The sequence below is a fragment of the Echinococcus granulosus genome, assembly GCF_000524195.1.
Source record: "Echinococcus granulosus chromosome Unknown EG_S00196, whole genome shotgun sequence".
Classification (NCBI taxonomy): Eukaryota; Metazoa; Platyhelminthes; class Cestoda; order Cyclophyllidea; family Taeniidae; genus Echinococcus; species Echinococcus granulosus.
Window position 1 is genome coordinate 50934 of NW_020170576.1, and position 13651 is coordinate 64584.

At 42.5% G+C, this 13651-nt stretch overlaps 1 protein-coding gene across 1 annotated transcript; it reads left to right on the forward strand. All coding sequences in view use genetic code 11, as the record gives it.

Annotated features, from left to right (window-relative positions):
- Positions 1–1408: 1408 nt before the first annotated feature.
- Positions 1409–7573, forward strand: EGR_10176 (hypothetical protein; the record flags this gene model as incomplete). The annotated part of the gene is made up of 3 exons (XM_024499425.1): positions 1409–1490; positions 4732–5006; positions 7442–7573. The coding sequence occupies 3 exons, from the start codon at positions 1409–1411 to the stop codon at positions 7571–7573; spliced, it is 489 nt and encodes a 162-aa protein (XP_024346164.1).
- Positions 7574–13651: the final 6078 nt, after the last annotated feature.

Genomic DNA, 13651 nt, shown 5'->3' on the forward strand with positions numbered 1-13651 from the left:
TTTTGTTTTGATTTTTGGCTTAAGTTAGGGAGAAGGAGGAGTGGAATGAAGTGGGGCTTGGAGGAGGAGGAGGAGAGGGAGGGGAGGGAAAGGAGGAGAAAGGGATGAAAGCCGAGTCGAATTGGGTTGATGCTGCAAGAAATTCTGCGGAGTGAAAGGAAGTTTAGCATGGTGGCATTATTATGGTGAGCAATACAGACGTTTTAATGAAATCACATCCACACTCTCGTGTGCCACGCCTCAGTTAATTCACCTTCTTCCGTTGATTCCAGCCAATGGCTATATGAAGATTTAAAGGAAACTGGCGCAGTGCCTCCTCCTCTTGAGCTGCAGTGCAACGGATTCGCCGTCTCATTGAAAGGTGGTCATTAGGCGACACAAGATGGCGGCTTGCGCTCTAAGTGCCACATCCAATGCGTGTGGCTTGAAGGCAGCCACAATCTGTGGATGTGTATCCTGTTGTGCGAGACTAACCTACGTGCTTGTGGCCAGTATTTCTGGGCATGGATGTGTCGTTACCAGGCTGCCTTCCTCCCATTTGATGTAGCTTTTCAATCAGTGCATTAAAGGTTTATAGATAAATAAAAGAATGCTTAACTGTATGGCGCAAGGAGAAGAGATTAAAAGAAGATGACGTTGGAATGTGAGGAAGCGTGAGGTGGGATAAACGCTGTTAAGCGGTCGGAAGTGCAGCGAGAAGGAGAAGGCGAGTATGACAAAGGAGTCAGCAGTGATAGCGACGAAGTCGACGAGAGATAGAAGTGTGTAATCTTTGGGGAATTGCATGTCACTGCTGATTTTAGCCTTAAGGAATGAAGGAGTGAGTGGACAGGTGTGTCACTGACTTTGACTTTTACTGTAGATGCCTTTCACTCTATTGGTGTCATGTCGTACCAGTGATGAAATTTGCCATACTACTTATTGCAGCCATGAATTAGTTAAGCAAGTGCAACTACTACCTCTACTTCATTTACTGTTAGATGCTTGCAAATTGACCGCTACACGCATGCGCGTGTGGCATAGCAAAGTGGCTCAGTTCAATCCTCTACGTGGTCATTTACTTTTTCCTTTCTTTTACGTGCACAGTAAGAGTCTAGGCGCCGCAGATAGACACTACATAGAATGACAAGCGCAAAGCACTAAAGAGAAGTGATTGCACACCGCGATGACATACTTCCTCTTCCCCTCCTCCCTTTGCGCTATTTCTTTTCCAAAACGAAGCTTTAGGGCGCTTGAAGGCCCATATATAATTTTACAGACACTTGTTCTTTGTTGTCAGTGTCATAACATGATTAGCTACATCGATTCTTCTAGCAGGGAACACGTGGTCAAACTTCCCCCATGGCAGTAGTCATGAGGTGGTGTTGTATCTATGGTCACAGCTAATCCGACATCACGACTCACCCAGATGTTGTTATGTGGCCACTGTAACGAGAATTACTCATGTGTGGCAGCAAGAAAACATCATGAAATTCAAAACAAACTTTCAGGTAAGATAACGTGAGATAAGTTACGCAAACAAAGGTTTTTTTCTTTCTGGCTCTGGCGCTTCTGCCACGATTTCTCCATCTCATCCTCTCTGCTTTTTGATCAAAATGCGCGCAAAGTTGTGTGGGCTTTTGTTAATCACATCTTTCGTCCTCCATGTACCTAGTTTCTTTGACTATTGGTCATCTGTGTGATGCAGATTGCCTCGTTTACTGAGCCAGCCCTGCGGCAATATTTTGTTGTGCAAATTGAGAAGCCCTTCATTTTTGAAGACTGGGTATTGGAAAGTGAGATTTGAAACGGTGCAACATAACCGTATGCATGTCGCTTTTTAACACAAAAGCCAATACAGAGCAGTAAATGGGTAACAAATTGGTATGTGGAGACCACGAATGGGTATATATGCAAATCAAGTTGAATGCCTGCTTCTGGCCTGTCTCAGTTGGTCAATCTATCTCCTTCAGACGGATAATGGCTTGAAAGATAGAAATTCTTAGTCTGTTCTTTTGTGTTATTCAGTGTCGCAAGTGGCGTCTTGCACATGAAGTTGTCAACTGTCTGCAGCTGCACTACTGCCATTCATCTTCCGTCATCTCTATAGTGTTACGAAGTGTCCGTTAAATAAAGGATTACGGCACGCGTTGAGTTTTCCGACAGACCAATAAAGGGGTATGTACATCTGAAACAGAGGTATCTAATACCACCGACTGATGTAAAACCTGGTGAAGATATCTACAGCCCCCCTCGCACTTTTTCTCCTAGATATAAGATTCTAAAGTTTGTCCTCGGGCATTGATTCTTGATTGGCACTCCCACTGAAGTCGCCTATTTGGCCAATATGCCATTCAAACGCAAGGTGGTATTTGCAGGTGATCACGCTGGAATTAAGGCGACCAGATATTCTGTACATACGCGAGGATAGCTTTAACTCGCTGTCTAAAGCTTCCACCAGCACACGCTGATGCGAATTTGTGTTCCGGTTGTTTAAACATTGACGGCATTATTGACACCTCGAGCTGAGTATATCTATTGTCCATGAAGCCACAGGTTTACAAAATTTTGTCTCAACATTCAACTACGTCAAATTCTGAAGTATAAGTTCGTTTGCATTTGGTTTGCAAGTTTAGTTTGATCTCGACACATACTCCAACCTCTTAATTATGCAGATAGACAACATTCCACTAACCTACTTTAATCGGTCCTAGTAGCATCTTGGTGCCACTTCATCCTTTTGTACAGCAACACAGAAGCGAGGCAATATGTGCTGAGTAAGGTTAGAATTTGATAGGTAAGCTGAAAGGTAAGTGAATCTTTCCAAGTCACTCCAAATTATTGATCGACAGCAAACAGTGTTCAGCGAATTGTAGCATTTTTGATGGTCTTCCGTTACTACAATTATCCAAAATAGTAGGTCCAAATTTAATACTTGCTAACATAGCGTGACATGAATGCCATACCTCAGAGCAAAAATGCAATCTAAGGAGCCCGAAATGTGCAGCGTCTGTTTTTGTGGCTACGGTTATCTACAAGCGAGACGGATGTCAGGATTCCAAAATTGGTTTACAGATCATCATATTTCGATAAAATCTGCTTTACATTACTCGAATTCATTAGAGGGTGCAAAGCAGGGAGCATTTAACAATTTGAAATGCTGTGCCACGCAGGCGCTTGTAAATGCATTGCATACCCATTCGAGTAAGTTGCATATGTGCACACACATCATACTTTTCAAAAGAGATAACTGTATCTGACACTCCAAAGAGTTTTTTGTCATCATGCCCTTAAAACCGCTAACATGCTTCCACAGGCAGCACTATTAAAATATTATCATAGATTAATTATTGGAATGCAGACGGTAAATCTATTTTCGCAATTCTTTAAAGAGATGATTTGGAGGATCCCGAAGATGGTTCTTAACCCTTACACTGACATCAAATCCACACCTGTGAATAGTTGAAGTCATGCGCTACATGTACGGAGATCCACAGTAACCCATTTCTCTCGAAACTAAGGTCATATAAGCCAATCGCTCACACAGTGCGCAAATAAGCTTCAACAGACTAATTAATCAAATAGTTTACTTTTACATCTTTTACACAGGCAGTAATGGCGTGTTTGCAGCGAGTTTCAGCCTACTGCTAATGTCGATGGCAGCATTCATGAGGTGGTGTCGTATCTATGTTCATGGCTAATCTGACATCATGACCCACTCAGATGTTGTTATACGGCTACAGCAACGAAAATGACTCGAGCGTAGCTGCAAGAAAACATCGTAAATTTGGAGCGACGATTAGGAATTAAAGACCGCACATTCTGACAGTTCTTACCTCTAACTTCAGTTTCATTTTCGGGTACACTTTTCTGCATTTAGGGCTTTTGACACACAGGTTCCGTACATGTATTGCCTTTCTTCTTCGCAAATCCCACTGAAGGAGTGAGGAGTCACAGTCACTATGGCACATGTCAGAGATTCGTTAAGCAATTAATCACACGAATCATGAGGGGGTATTATAACCTACCCAGACATGTACTAGCGCACCTCTAGATATTGTGGATTTTATCAATCGTGTTAAAGGGATCACGTCGTCGCATAGCACAATCTACGAATCTTGTATTTGCCTCACCTATCTGTCCATGCACGGAGAAAGGCATAACAAGCCGTACCATATCGCAGCAAACCACACAACACCACGCCTTAAACCGACGACAAGCGAATTGGTTTGTATAAGGCGGCGGCATTGTTGATGAACCGTCCAACTAGGAAGCTCGAATTTACATTGCCTGGCTCTCGAATCTGCTAGACACTCCAGTTTAGGGGAGTCCTTCCAAACAATTCAATGCGGAAAACATTAAATGTCTCAAGGAACTCAAGCAAACGAAACAGATTGAAGTGCTAACAAACGTACACTTGTCATGATCGAACGCACCATTAGCAGCATATTACTGGCAGGAGGGTACACCACTTGTAGAACTTCCAAATGAGTCTCAAGCATTTGTGCTCTTTCGGCTTTTGTGGGATGGTGATGCATTGTAGTAGAGAGGAGAGTGATCGGGCTGTAGATCCTCACAAAGGGACCTGACGATACGAAAGCGCGCAGAATTATTGCTTTGTATGCCAAAAGTATTAAAGCTGGGACATCCGTTGATTGTATATTATTGTTAGGTTCATAATCTTAAGTTAATCATTTCAAAAGTTATTTTCCTTTTCAAAGGCGCCAAAAATTTCTTTTATTTTCATTAAAGTCGATTGGAAGCATTTTCAATTTCCGCATTTCACCCCTTGTCTATATATTTTAGTCATGTCAGAGGCATTGCTGGTGCTGATAATTTTAAAGATGTGGCAATTTAGTAAACAAATGAAGTGCTTTCCTTGTGACTGCACAGATTTAAGTTCCTGCTGTTTCCTAACAAGCTTACTAACTTTATTTCTCACCAGCGAATTTCTCTTCGTTGTTTGTTTACCTATTTTTGTGCACAATAAATTTGTTTTCTGTATAATCTACACTATTGTTCCTGAGGTAATTTCATTTCCTTGCGAGTGCTAAATTGTCAACGTTTTTGCTAGAAATTTGTGGGTGTGAATTTAGAGCCTACAATATGACTGCAATTTTACTGCATGCTTACTTGCGGTGAGTTTACGTGGACGCATTTGCGTATTCTCCTCTATTCACAGTTTAGGTGTATTCGCCACAAACGAGTGCTTGTGTTCCTAGCATTGCAGCAAAGGCTTTCAGCTTTTTTAACTAAAGCATTGCTATTGCATGTTTAAGTTGGCTTGGTGCTTAAGTGATCGCCATAGGCTAGGCCCTTCTCACATACCTCTGGTATTATCAGCAGTCTAGACGTGCGTGTTATTTCGTTTTCAGGATCTGAACAACTTCGTGCTCCAGCCAACCACTAAGATAACTCGCGTTCACTTGTGCATACTCACATAAATGAAGGCATTTGAACAGCTACATACAACTGTGTTCCAATGTCAGCAGCGTGGTTTAAGGACATGTTAATTCTGCCCATGCACATGAGCCACTGGAAGGATTTCAAACAATTGTAAAGGGTACAGCATAAGAGGTTGGGTAGCTAAAAACGTCCCTTATCCTGTCCATTCTACTTAGGCTTATAGGCTGGATAGAAGGTGAGCTACTTCTATTTTACCTAAATGACGCTTTTGTCTGGGGCTACAGTAAGATATAACACAAAAGAAGGGACAGCAAAGTGAGATGTTTTTCCCAGAATTTACTCGGATTAATCGCGTTAGTGTGTGTATTTGCTTGTTATGCTCCACTATCACCACCAACTGCTCGCTCTGCAAGTGGGAAGTGCACACCACATCACCGTCCAGGCAGAATTTATACATGTGTGCGTGTGTGTGGTGTAGTCCAGACGGACATGCCGAATGCCATACAATCAGAGGCCAAAATCTATAGCCCGCTCTCCACCCCTACTACTCAGGTTTGCATGTAGGTAACCTTCAACTCTTCTAACTGGTCACTTTATCCAATACTAAGTAGTAGAGGTAGGATAAAGAACGCCAGACGTTGATAAAACCCTTTGCAAAGAAGTCAAAATTGTCAGCAAGTCGGTTGCATTGGGGAGTTGCCGTGGGTAGGGGCGATAAAGAAGCAGAAAAAGGGGAAAGAGAGATCATGTTTATTTGACAAAATAATGCAGAAACCTAGATGAAAATAGGAGATTAAAATTGGGCTTTGTATCAAAAATATGGGATAGGAAAAGAAATCGAAAGAGAAAAATAACCATTCCTTTCGAGAAAAGGGAGCAGACTATCCCGCCTGGTTTAGCGAGCCACGTTAGGGATGAAGTAATTAAGCGGTGTAGAAAAACACCGAATTCCCCGTAACCCAAAAATTTATCCTATCTACCCCTGTAAAAGCATTCAACTATTCACCTGTCACGCCTCTAATCTTCCACTTTTCCCCTTCTTTTGGCAAGTAAATACGCAAAAAATTCATTACTGGACGAAACATTTCTTTGATCTAGTGGATTTATCACAGGTGTGTGACGTGGAGAAAATGAAAAATCTTTTGAAGTACACCTACGGGGCAGATATACTTTGCACATTTTACAGCATGACAATTTACCAGCCATTTTGGGGTGGAACGAAAGGACATCTATAGAAAATGATTAATTTACTCCATGTTCCCTCTTGAACAAGACAGAAAGTAGGTAACAAAATCACCAATTTTGAGTTCATTTGGTGAATTCAAACAAGGTAGATGACACACGATGTCGTCATGACATTGCATTAATGTTAAAATTTTCATCTTTTGCTGCCCAAATCCACGTTCTGCACTGAATTGAGGGCGTCTCAGCCCCTCCGCATTACGCAGCTCTTAAACACTCTTCCCCCCCAATAATGAAAACGTTACAGTAGATGTGACTCAGGGGGATAAACTTCCTGACGTGGCTAAAAAAAGCAGCCGAACTGAACCCATGAGGTAGAAAAGAAGGAAACTGCTGTGAAAAGAACGACACGACGGTGTCTCTTGACGAGCCTTTTAATTACGAGCAATAAGAATCGCCAAGTGCTCTCGCCTCTGGCCATGAGGTCAACAACTTTTGCCAGACACGCGACTCTGAAAACCTTTTATATAATCTCTGACACTAAATCTCAAGTCCATCTGCAGTGATATATTTGAGCATTGCAAATGGTGCTTTGTTCCGTTGTTTTGTCTAAATTCGCATCATATGCCACTTACCGATTTAGTAAGTGTCACCCCTCCATGGTATAAGTTTACCGTGCCACCTCTAGCCTTACAAGTAAAGCTTTGAAGAGGCAAAACATAAGAATTAGTATGTAAAAGGATCTAGGCTGCGAAACGCGTCATTCCGCCTGTATAAGCAACAGCGCAGTGCCATAAATCTTCGTAATTGGATAGCTCTCGCCTTAGTGTCATAAAAGGTCTTTTCCCTTCCATAATATTTTATTCCTCCATAGCATACAGCTTCGTTCTTGTCACCTCTACCTCTCTCTTTACACTTTGTTTCAGAAACATATCCTTTATTTCGAATGAGATTTGTGGGGTTGCGTTATGCCAAAAAGGCAAAAAATGTAACAATTATCACTTGAAAATGTATTTTTGAGTGAAAACGATCTCAGTAGAGAGTGAGGCAGCAACTATCCCCAACATCCTAGAGTCCATAAACAGGACAAGCCTTGACTGCTACCAAAGAAGCTTTCCTTCGGATCAGGTAGATGGAAGGATCTCAGCCTTTGCTGTCCTATCGCCGTCGGCAGGCTAACGGTTTCACGTGAATGGTTTTGTCGGTAGTTCACTGCGCACACAAAGGAATCACAGTCTTGCAGGAATGAAGTGGTGTGCGCCTTGGCTGTGTACGAAGAGTGGTAACTAGGATCCCTTTAGGCAAATAATTGATGGGTTTTGAGGTCCACTTATCAGTCAACTGTGAGGTGCCCAAAAATGAGACATTTCTTTGATGACCTTTCGCCACTTCCCAACAGATGTGATAATTTGCCTCTTGTCTCGTTGTCACAGTTGGCAAAGAGTTTTGATCAACCTAATCCACTGTTAGCAAGTATACAGTAGCAGACACCGCGTCTTCTTTTGTTATACTATGTTAACGCAGCTAGTGGTATCTAGCACTACGCATAGGCTATTTTTGGTGCTCTCACTACGTCCTCTGTTCGCTGCTATCATATTATCTACACAAGGCCGGCACTGATCTGAAAGCATTCCATATCAACTTAAATTGAACCCTTGGATTCTCATTACAAAAATGGTCTTTACGTACTCTCTGCCCTCTACCAATAATGTGCCTCAAAAACAGCTTCATTCAACCTGCATGTCTGTGCAAAGGAGCATGGCATGCTGGCAGGGGTGATTAAGAAGAAGGGAGGAATGCTACTAGTTAACGCTGCTCATTTGGGATGCTTCATTTTTCTTGTTATTGTTAACTTGAATCGCCTCTTGACTGTCACCCAAATGATCGCTACTTTAAATAAGGAAGTTGTCAAGCCCGACAAACGAAAGTTTTGCCTCTCGGTTGTCAACCGAATGAAGGCCAATTGAATTTGCACCATGCCTCTACATTTTGCTTTTCTTTTGAGGAGGTCTGAAGACCACTGCCTAGATCTACAGCTTGATGTCCGAGAAGTAGCTCTCAGGTCGTATTCTGCCTAGCATCAATCAGGATAGTGGAATCGTAAAGTTTATTTTCCCCAAGAATTTGCCATCTTCAAGAAATTTACCATTGAACTGCGTATATCTACTCATACTTGGAGGGTCAATGAGAGTTGTACAAATTTGGCTGTTTCAGCACTACTAAAAAGAGGCCCTAATTCAAGGTGTAGAATTATAGGCACTTAAATCACCTAAGACATATTCCACCAGTGATTACACTTGCAATTCAAAACCTCTCGAAAAATGGACAGATTTATCTAGCTTCTTCCCCTCCATTCTGTACCTTCCTCGACCAAACCTCCAACACGCCAGGTGGGGGGAACTGCATCTGTGTAGCCAGTTGAAGGTTCCTTAGAGAGTTCTTGAACGCCGAAGGTATGATGTTCTTTGTTAGGACACTGTAAACGAACTCCATAAGTAGGTAAGTAAATAAAGGACGAGCCTAACTACTCTACAAGACTCAAGATGAATGCTGTTTTAACTCCACTCAGACTACTTTTAATGCAGTTGTCCCGCCAAAGTATTGGAGAAAACGTACTCTCACTCCTAAAATTCCATACCGGTAGTGAAAGAGAAATTAAAATTTTACTGAGCAGTTCTTCACAAAGAGCCAATAATAAAAATATAAAGAGTCACAACAGTTGGAATCTCCATTGCATGAATGAGATAATCCTTGACATCTAGGCGAACTTCCATGAAGTTTAGGAGAAAACGAAATCCTAAGCCTGAAATTTTCGACATTTCGTGTGCCCAAATAAATAAACATCTCATCAAAACTGCATGTTTAGCTTCAGTTTACATATTATTGCAGAATCTACTCAAGAGCTCAGTCATTGGTATCCTGCTCCTTAATAAAACCTGATAATATGTTCGGACGCTGTGAGGTCATCGCATCTTGGTGGTGTGGCGCTCTGCCCTACCGATTCTTCTGGCCAGCAATTAACTCAATTAGCACCTCTGAACATCTGTCCACCGTTAGAGAAGCCTCCAACTGATGGATGACTGAAATTTCACTCATTGAGGAGGTGAAACTTGTCGTTAAGTAACTGATGACTACTGAAAAGATACTAGTCAGCAAGTTAGTGGTGACTGATGTACAACGTAGAACGATAGCGATTCACTACTTGTAGCGCCATGACGTCATCGTCGGGTCCACTCGAGATTGTTCGGCTTTGATGTCATAAGCACGTGGGATAACACATTTGTGATCTAGATGAGTAAACCTCTATGCCCAGGCATCTGCCATGTTTGCAGTGAGCACCCGAATGCTCTTCCATGTGCAAAAGCATACTGCAGAGTTCCTAACTAGAATAATCAGGTGGCAGATCCTTTAACGCGGAGGTCTTTATTTGTCTACGAATATGACTAACCTGCGGGCGCTACGGGTGCTCATATGATGGCCGATTGAGTGATGGGAATCAAGGTGGTCCCATTCTCTCCCTATCATGGTATTTTGATTAACCCCTGACCCTGTAGTGGTTATTGACATATTTTTAACTACCTGTAGGTGATATTTGACATTCATGGAAAGTAATCAAGAGCTAGAGTTTAGGAACCTGGGTAGGATGCTCGAGTAGTGGATGCAAAAACATTAACCTTTGACGAATCGCAGCAGTTACCTACTCTGGGCAAGCCCACCTTCTCCTTCCAACCTCACATCGAAAGTATTGACATCATCGGGTTTACTTTTAACAGTTTTTTTGCCTCACCCTCCGGACTCCAATGTAAATATGACGGTAGGCGAATCATTCGAAATACGGGACGCCTACTTTTTATCGCATCCAACTGGGCCACCTGAAGTTATTACAACTTTCGTATCCATGATGACAAGATGTCTTACTTGACAGCGGCTCGTCTGCGATACTTTCTATTAATATACCAAAAAATGCAACTTCTCGCATCTGGAGTTGAAATCGCCAGTGTCAAAATGGCGTAGTCATCTAGGGTCTATTTTTATTGACGGCTACTACTTTGCAGCTGGCATGTTAATAACCAGCGGAAGGACTGGTGAGCTTTTGTGCAGGCAAAAGGCATGTCACCAGGATGGAGAGCGAAGCAGCATGGTAGTGATTCTCCCTTTTCTCGATTTTAAGCCTTCAACTCCCCAGAACACTAACAATGATCCAACGTAATCCTATAGGAGGAGTAGCATATCCTTACACACTTCATTGTCAAATCTTCACCCTTTTTAAATGGACCCACGTAGTCTGCAATGGCATTGTCTCAAACTAGCACTGGCTACTAGCGCTGGTTTCAAGTCTGGTTGGATTCTCACCTCATACATGATATCTAAAGTCCGTCTGCCTTGGGTATGCTAAGATTCTGCCTTCATATCTCTATAAAACTTTGATGCGTCGTGTTGGACATGGGAATTGCTTCCCACAATTTTAGAGTTGTCTCATCACTTGAATTTCCAAGTCGGTTCATAACTGGCGACAGTTGTATCAGTGTGTGTTGGATAAGAGATGACACTCAGGCGAAGGAAGGCTGGTCTTGGAGGGCAGAAGTGATGCTTGTCGAGGAAGTATTTGGTAAGTTGTGAGTGGATGCTCGTAGAGGGATAACCTGCAATGAGTTCGTTTGCTTACCGTTACAATAGAGTCCATACTTTGGTAGGCAATAGGAGGGACTGGGCACAATTTGATGGTTGATGCCTTTGATCTGCAAAAGCAGCAGCACTTATCTATTATTGATCACCACATCTTTAACTTAAGCGTGTATTTTAGGGATATCGTTGTATCCAGCGTACAAATGTCCTACTTCGAAATTCTTGTCCTCTTACCAGCAAAATTTCCGATAGATAGCACTTATAAATACAAAGTAGATTACGAAATAATGCCGAAATTTGATATAAATGCAATAAAAAGCAAAGTAGATGCAGTCAAAAAAGGAATGGAGACATAAGCTAAACTTACTATTAAATTCCAAACTAGCTTGCTGCATAAATCTCATTTCTGGATGGATTTGTGGCCTGCCCTCACCCATAACCCAGTTTTTCACCGTTACCGTTACTATCCTCACATCAAACCACGACACTGGCCACTGCAAAAAGGAGGGAAAAAAGAGGAGGCAGGAGCAAAGTCCTAATGCCTCTGTTTGGTTTAATCTAGCAGTGGCGGGAATGGCATTCAAATGTGGCAGTTGTTAAGTCCCTGGATAATTTCCTCGTTATCATTTACCTCCTTAACGATCGGTTGACACGCATTTTTCCTTTCTGTCATAACTGAAGGTGTAACCAAAGATGTGTGGGGATTCACACTTACAGTTGTGTGTGTGAGAGGGAGTGAGTGAGTGGATAGGGGATGTAGGGAAATAGAGTGGGAGGAAACTTAGGGTAACAGTGCAAACATGACCTGGACAAGATGGAGGGATTTTGGCAAAATGTGCTGTAATTTAGTCTATTGTAACCCTATGGCACATGAAGAAGTACGGGTGTGGGTTTGTTCTCGCACAAAGGCATGATGCAATCTATTCAACTATCAAATTGTGCCCAGTCTCTCCTATTGCCTACCAAAGTATGGACTCTATTGTAACGGTAAGCAAACGAACTCATTGCAGGTTATCCCTCTACGAGCATCCACTCACAACCCACCAAATACTTCCTCGACAAGCATCACTTCTGCCCTCCAAGATCAGCCTTCCTTCGTCTGAGTGTCGTTTCTTATCCAACACAGACTGATACAACTGTTAGGTTTGCTAGAAAAGCTACCGCTGCACTACTACTCATTAACCTGGAGGGACCAACGCAAAACCCTCTCCCATTCTCAAACTTACTCGGAAGATAATTTGCGTGCCCCAGCAGATGGGAGGAAATGACAGTGGGAAGCAGGGAAAGAGACAGGCAAAGAGAGAGGGAGGTGTCACTTCATCTTTGCTGGCGTTCTGCGTGTATCCCCAGCATCTCCTTAAATGTTCATAAGTAAATTTCTTGGCATGTGTGAATCACATGTGAAGTACATTCGACAAACAGTAAATAGAGCTGAGATGAGAAACAAGCATAAAATCTTCCCAAAAATGACTTCTTTTGCATCGCCTCTACATCTAACACAATGGAATCCCTTTAAAAAATTGACGGCACATCATCGCTCTATCCTTTTTCTCAATCATATAAATCATTTTTGATTGATGAAGGAGGATGCAGAATTGCCGTGGTTTATTTTTCGCTCCATTAAAGCATAATCGTTAATAAGACAAGAACACATTTCGTTTTAACAACACTTGTTACCGACGCCCGTCCCATGACCAAGGAGACGAAATCGATTTCCAAAGAGTAGACAAGCCCTGATCACCCGCCTACAACAACACTTCTTCCAGAGTATTACGATGCCTGCGGCTTGCCAATGTGTGCGCTTGGTTGAGCCTCGTAAGATCGTTTCTAAGAGGCCAAATTGCCTGCAGAAGGATGAGCATGGGGGCTGAATGAGTGATCCACCCTGGATCTTTTCAAAGGAGGCTAGCTTGAAATCCACAATTCTGTGCAAGGGACTGGGTTGACTACTCCACTGTGCTCACACACCGGGTAAATAACCTGGGCAAGGCATCTAAAAACTACGCCGAATTCATTCAGCTTGAACATTTTTGACATTCTATCTTACTGACAAGGCAATTTTTGCCTACGGACTAGCCTTTACCGATGGAATATGTTATTGAGACGAAGTTGGTGAATTTACAGGCAAGACAGTAATTTAGAGCAGCTGGTAAGAAGAAGACAATTTCCTACGATTGCTCGCATAACTACGGTGCGAAGAGGTAGAGATCAAATTACTACAATCTTGGCTAGGATTAGGGACAGTAATAACTTTGACAACTTGTCTGTAATTCATGCTTCAAACGAGAAGGCCTGGGAGACGAGAAGCATTGGATGGAGTTAGCCGAGTTTCGTGTCATCTGCATTGGGAGTGGCTCACGAAAATCTCAAGAGCCACCAGAAAAGCGCTGCAGGCCACTTGTCTCATCTACTCCCATTTAGCTACACTCATCCACAATCCCACCTTTAATCCAAATTA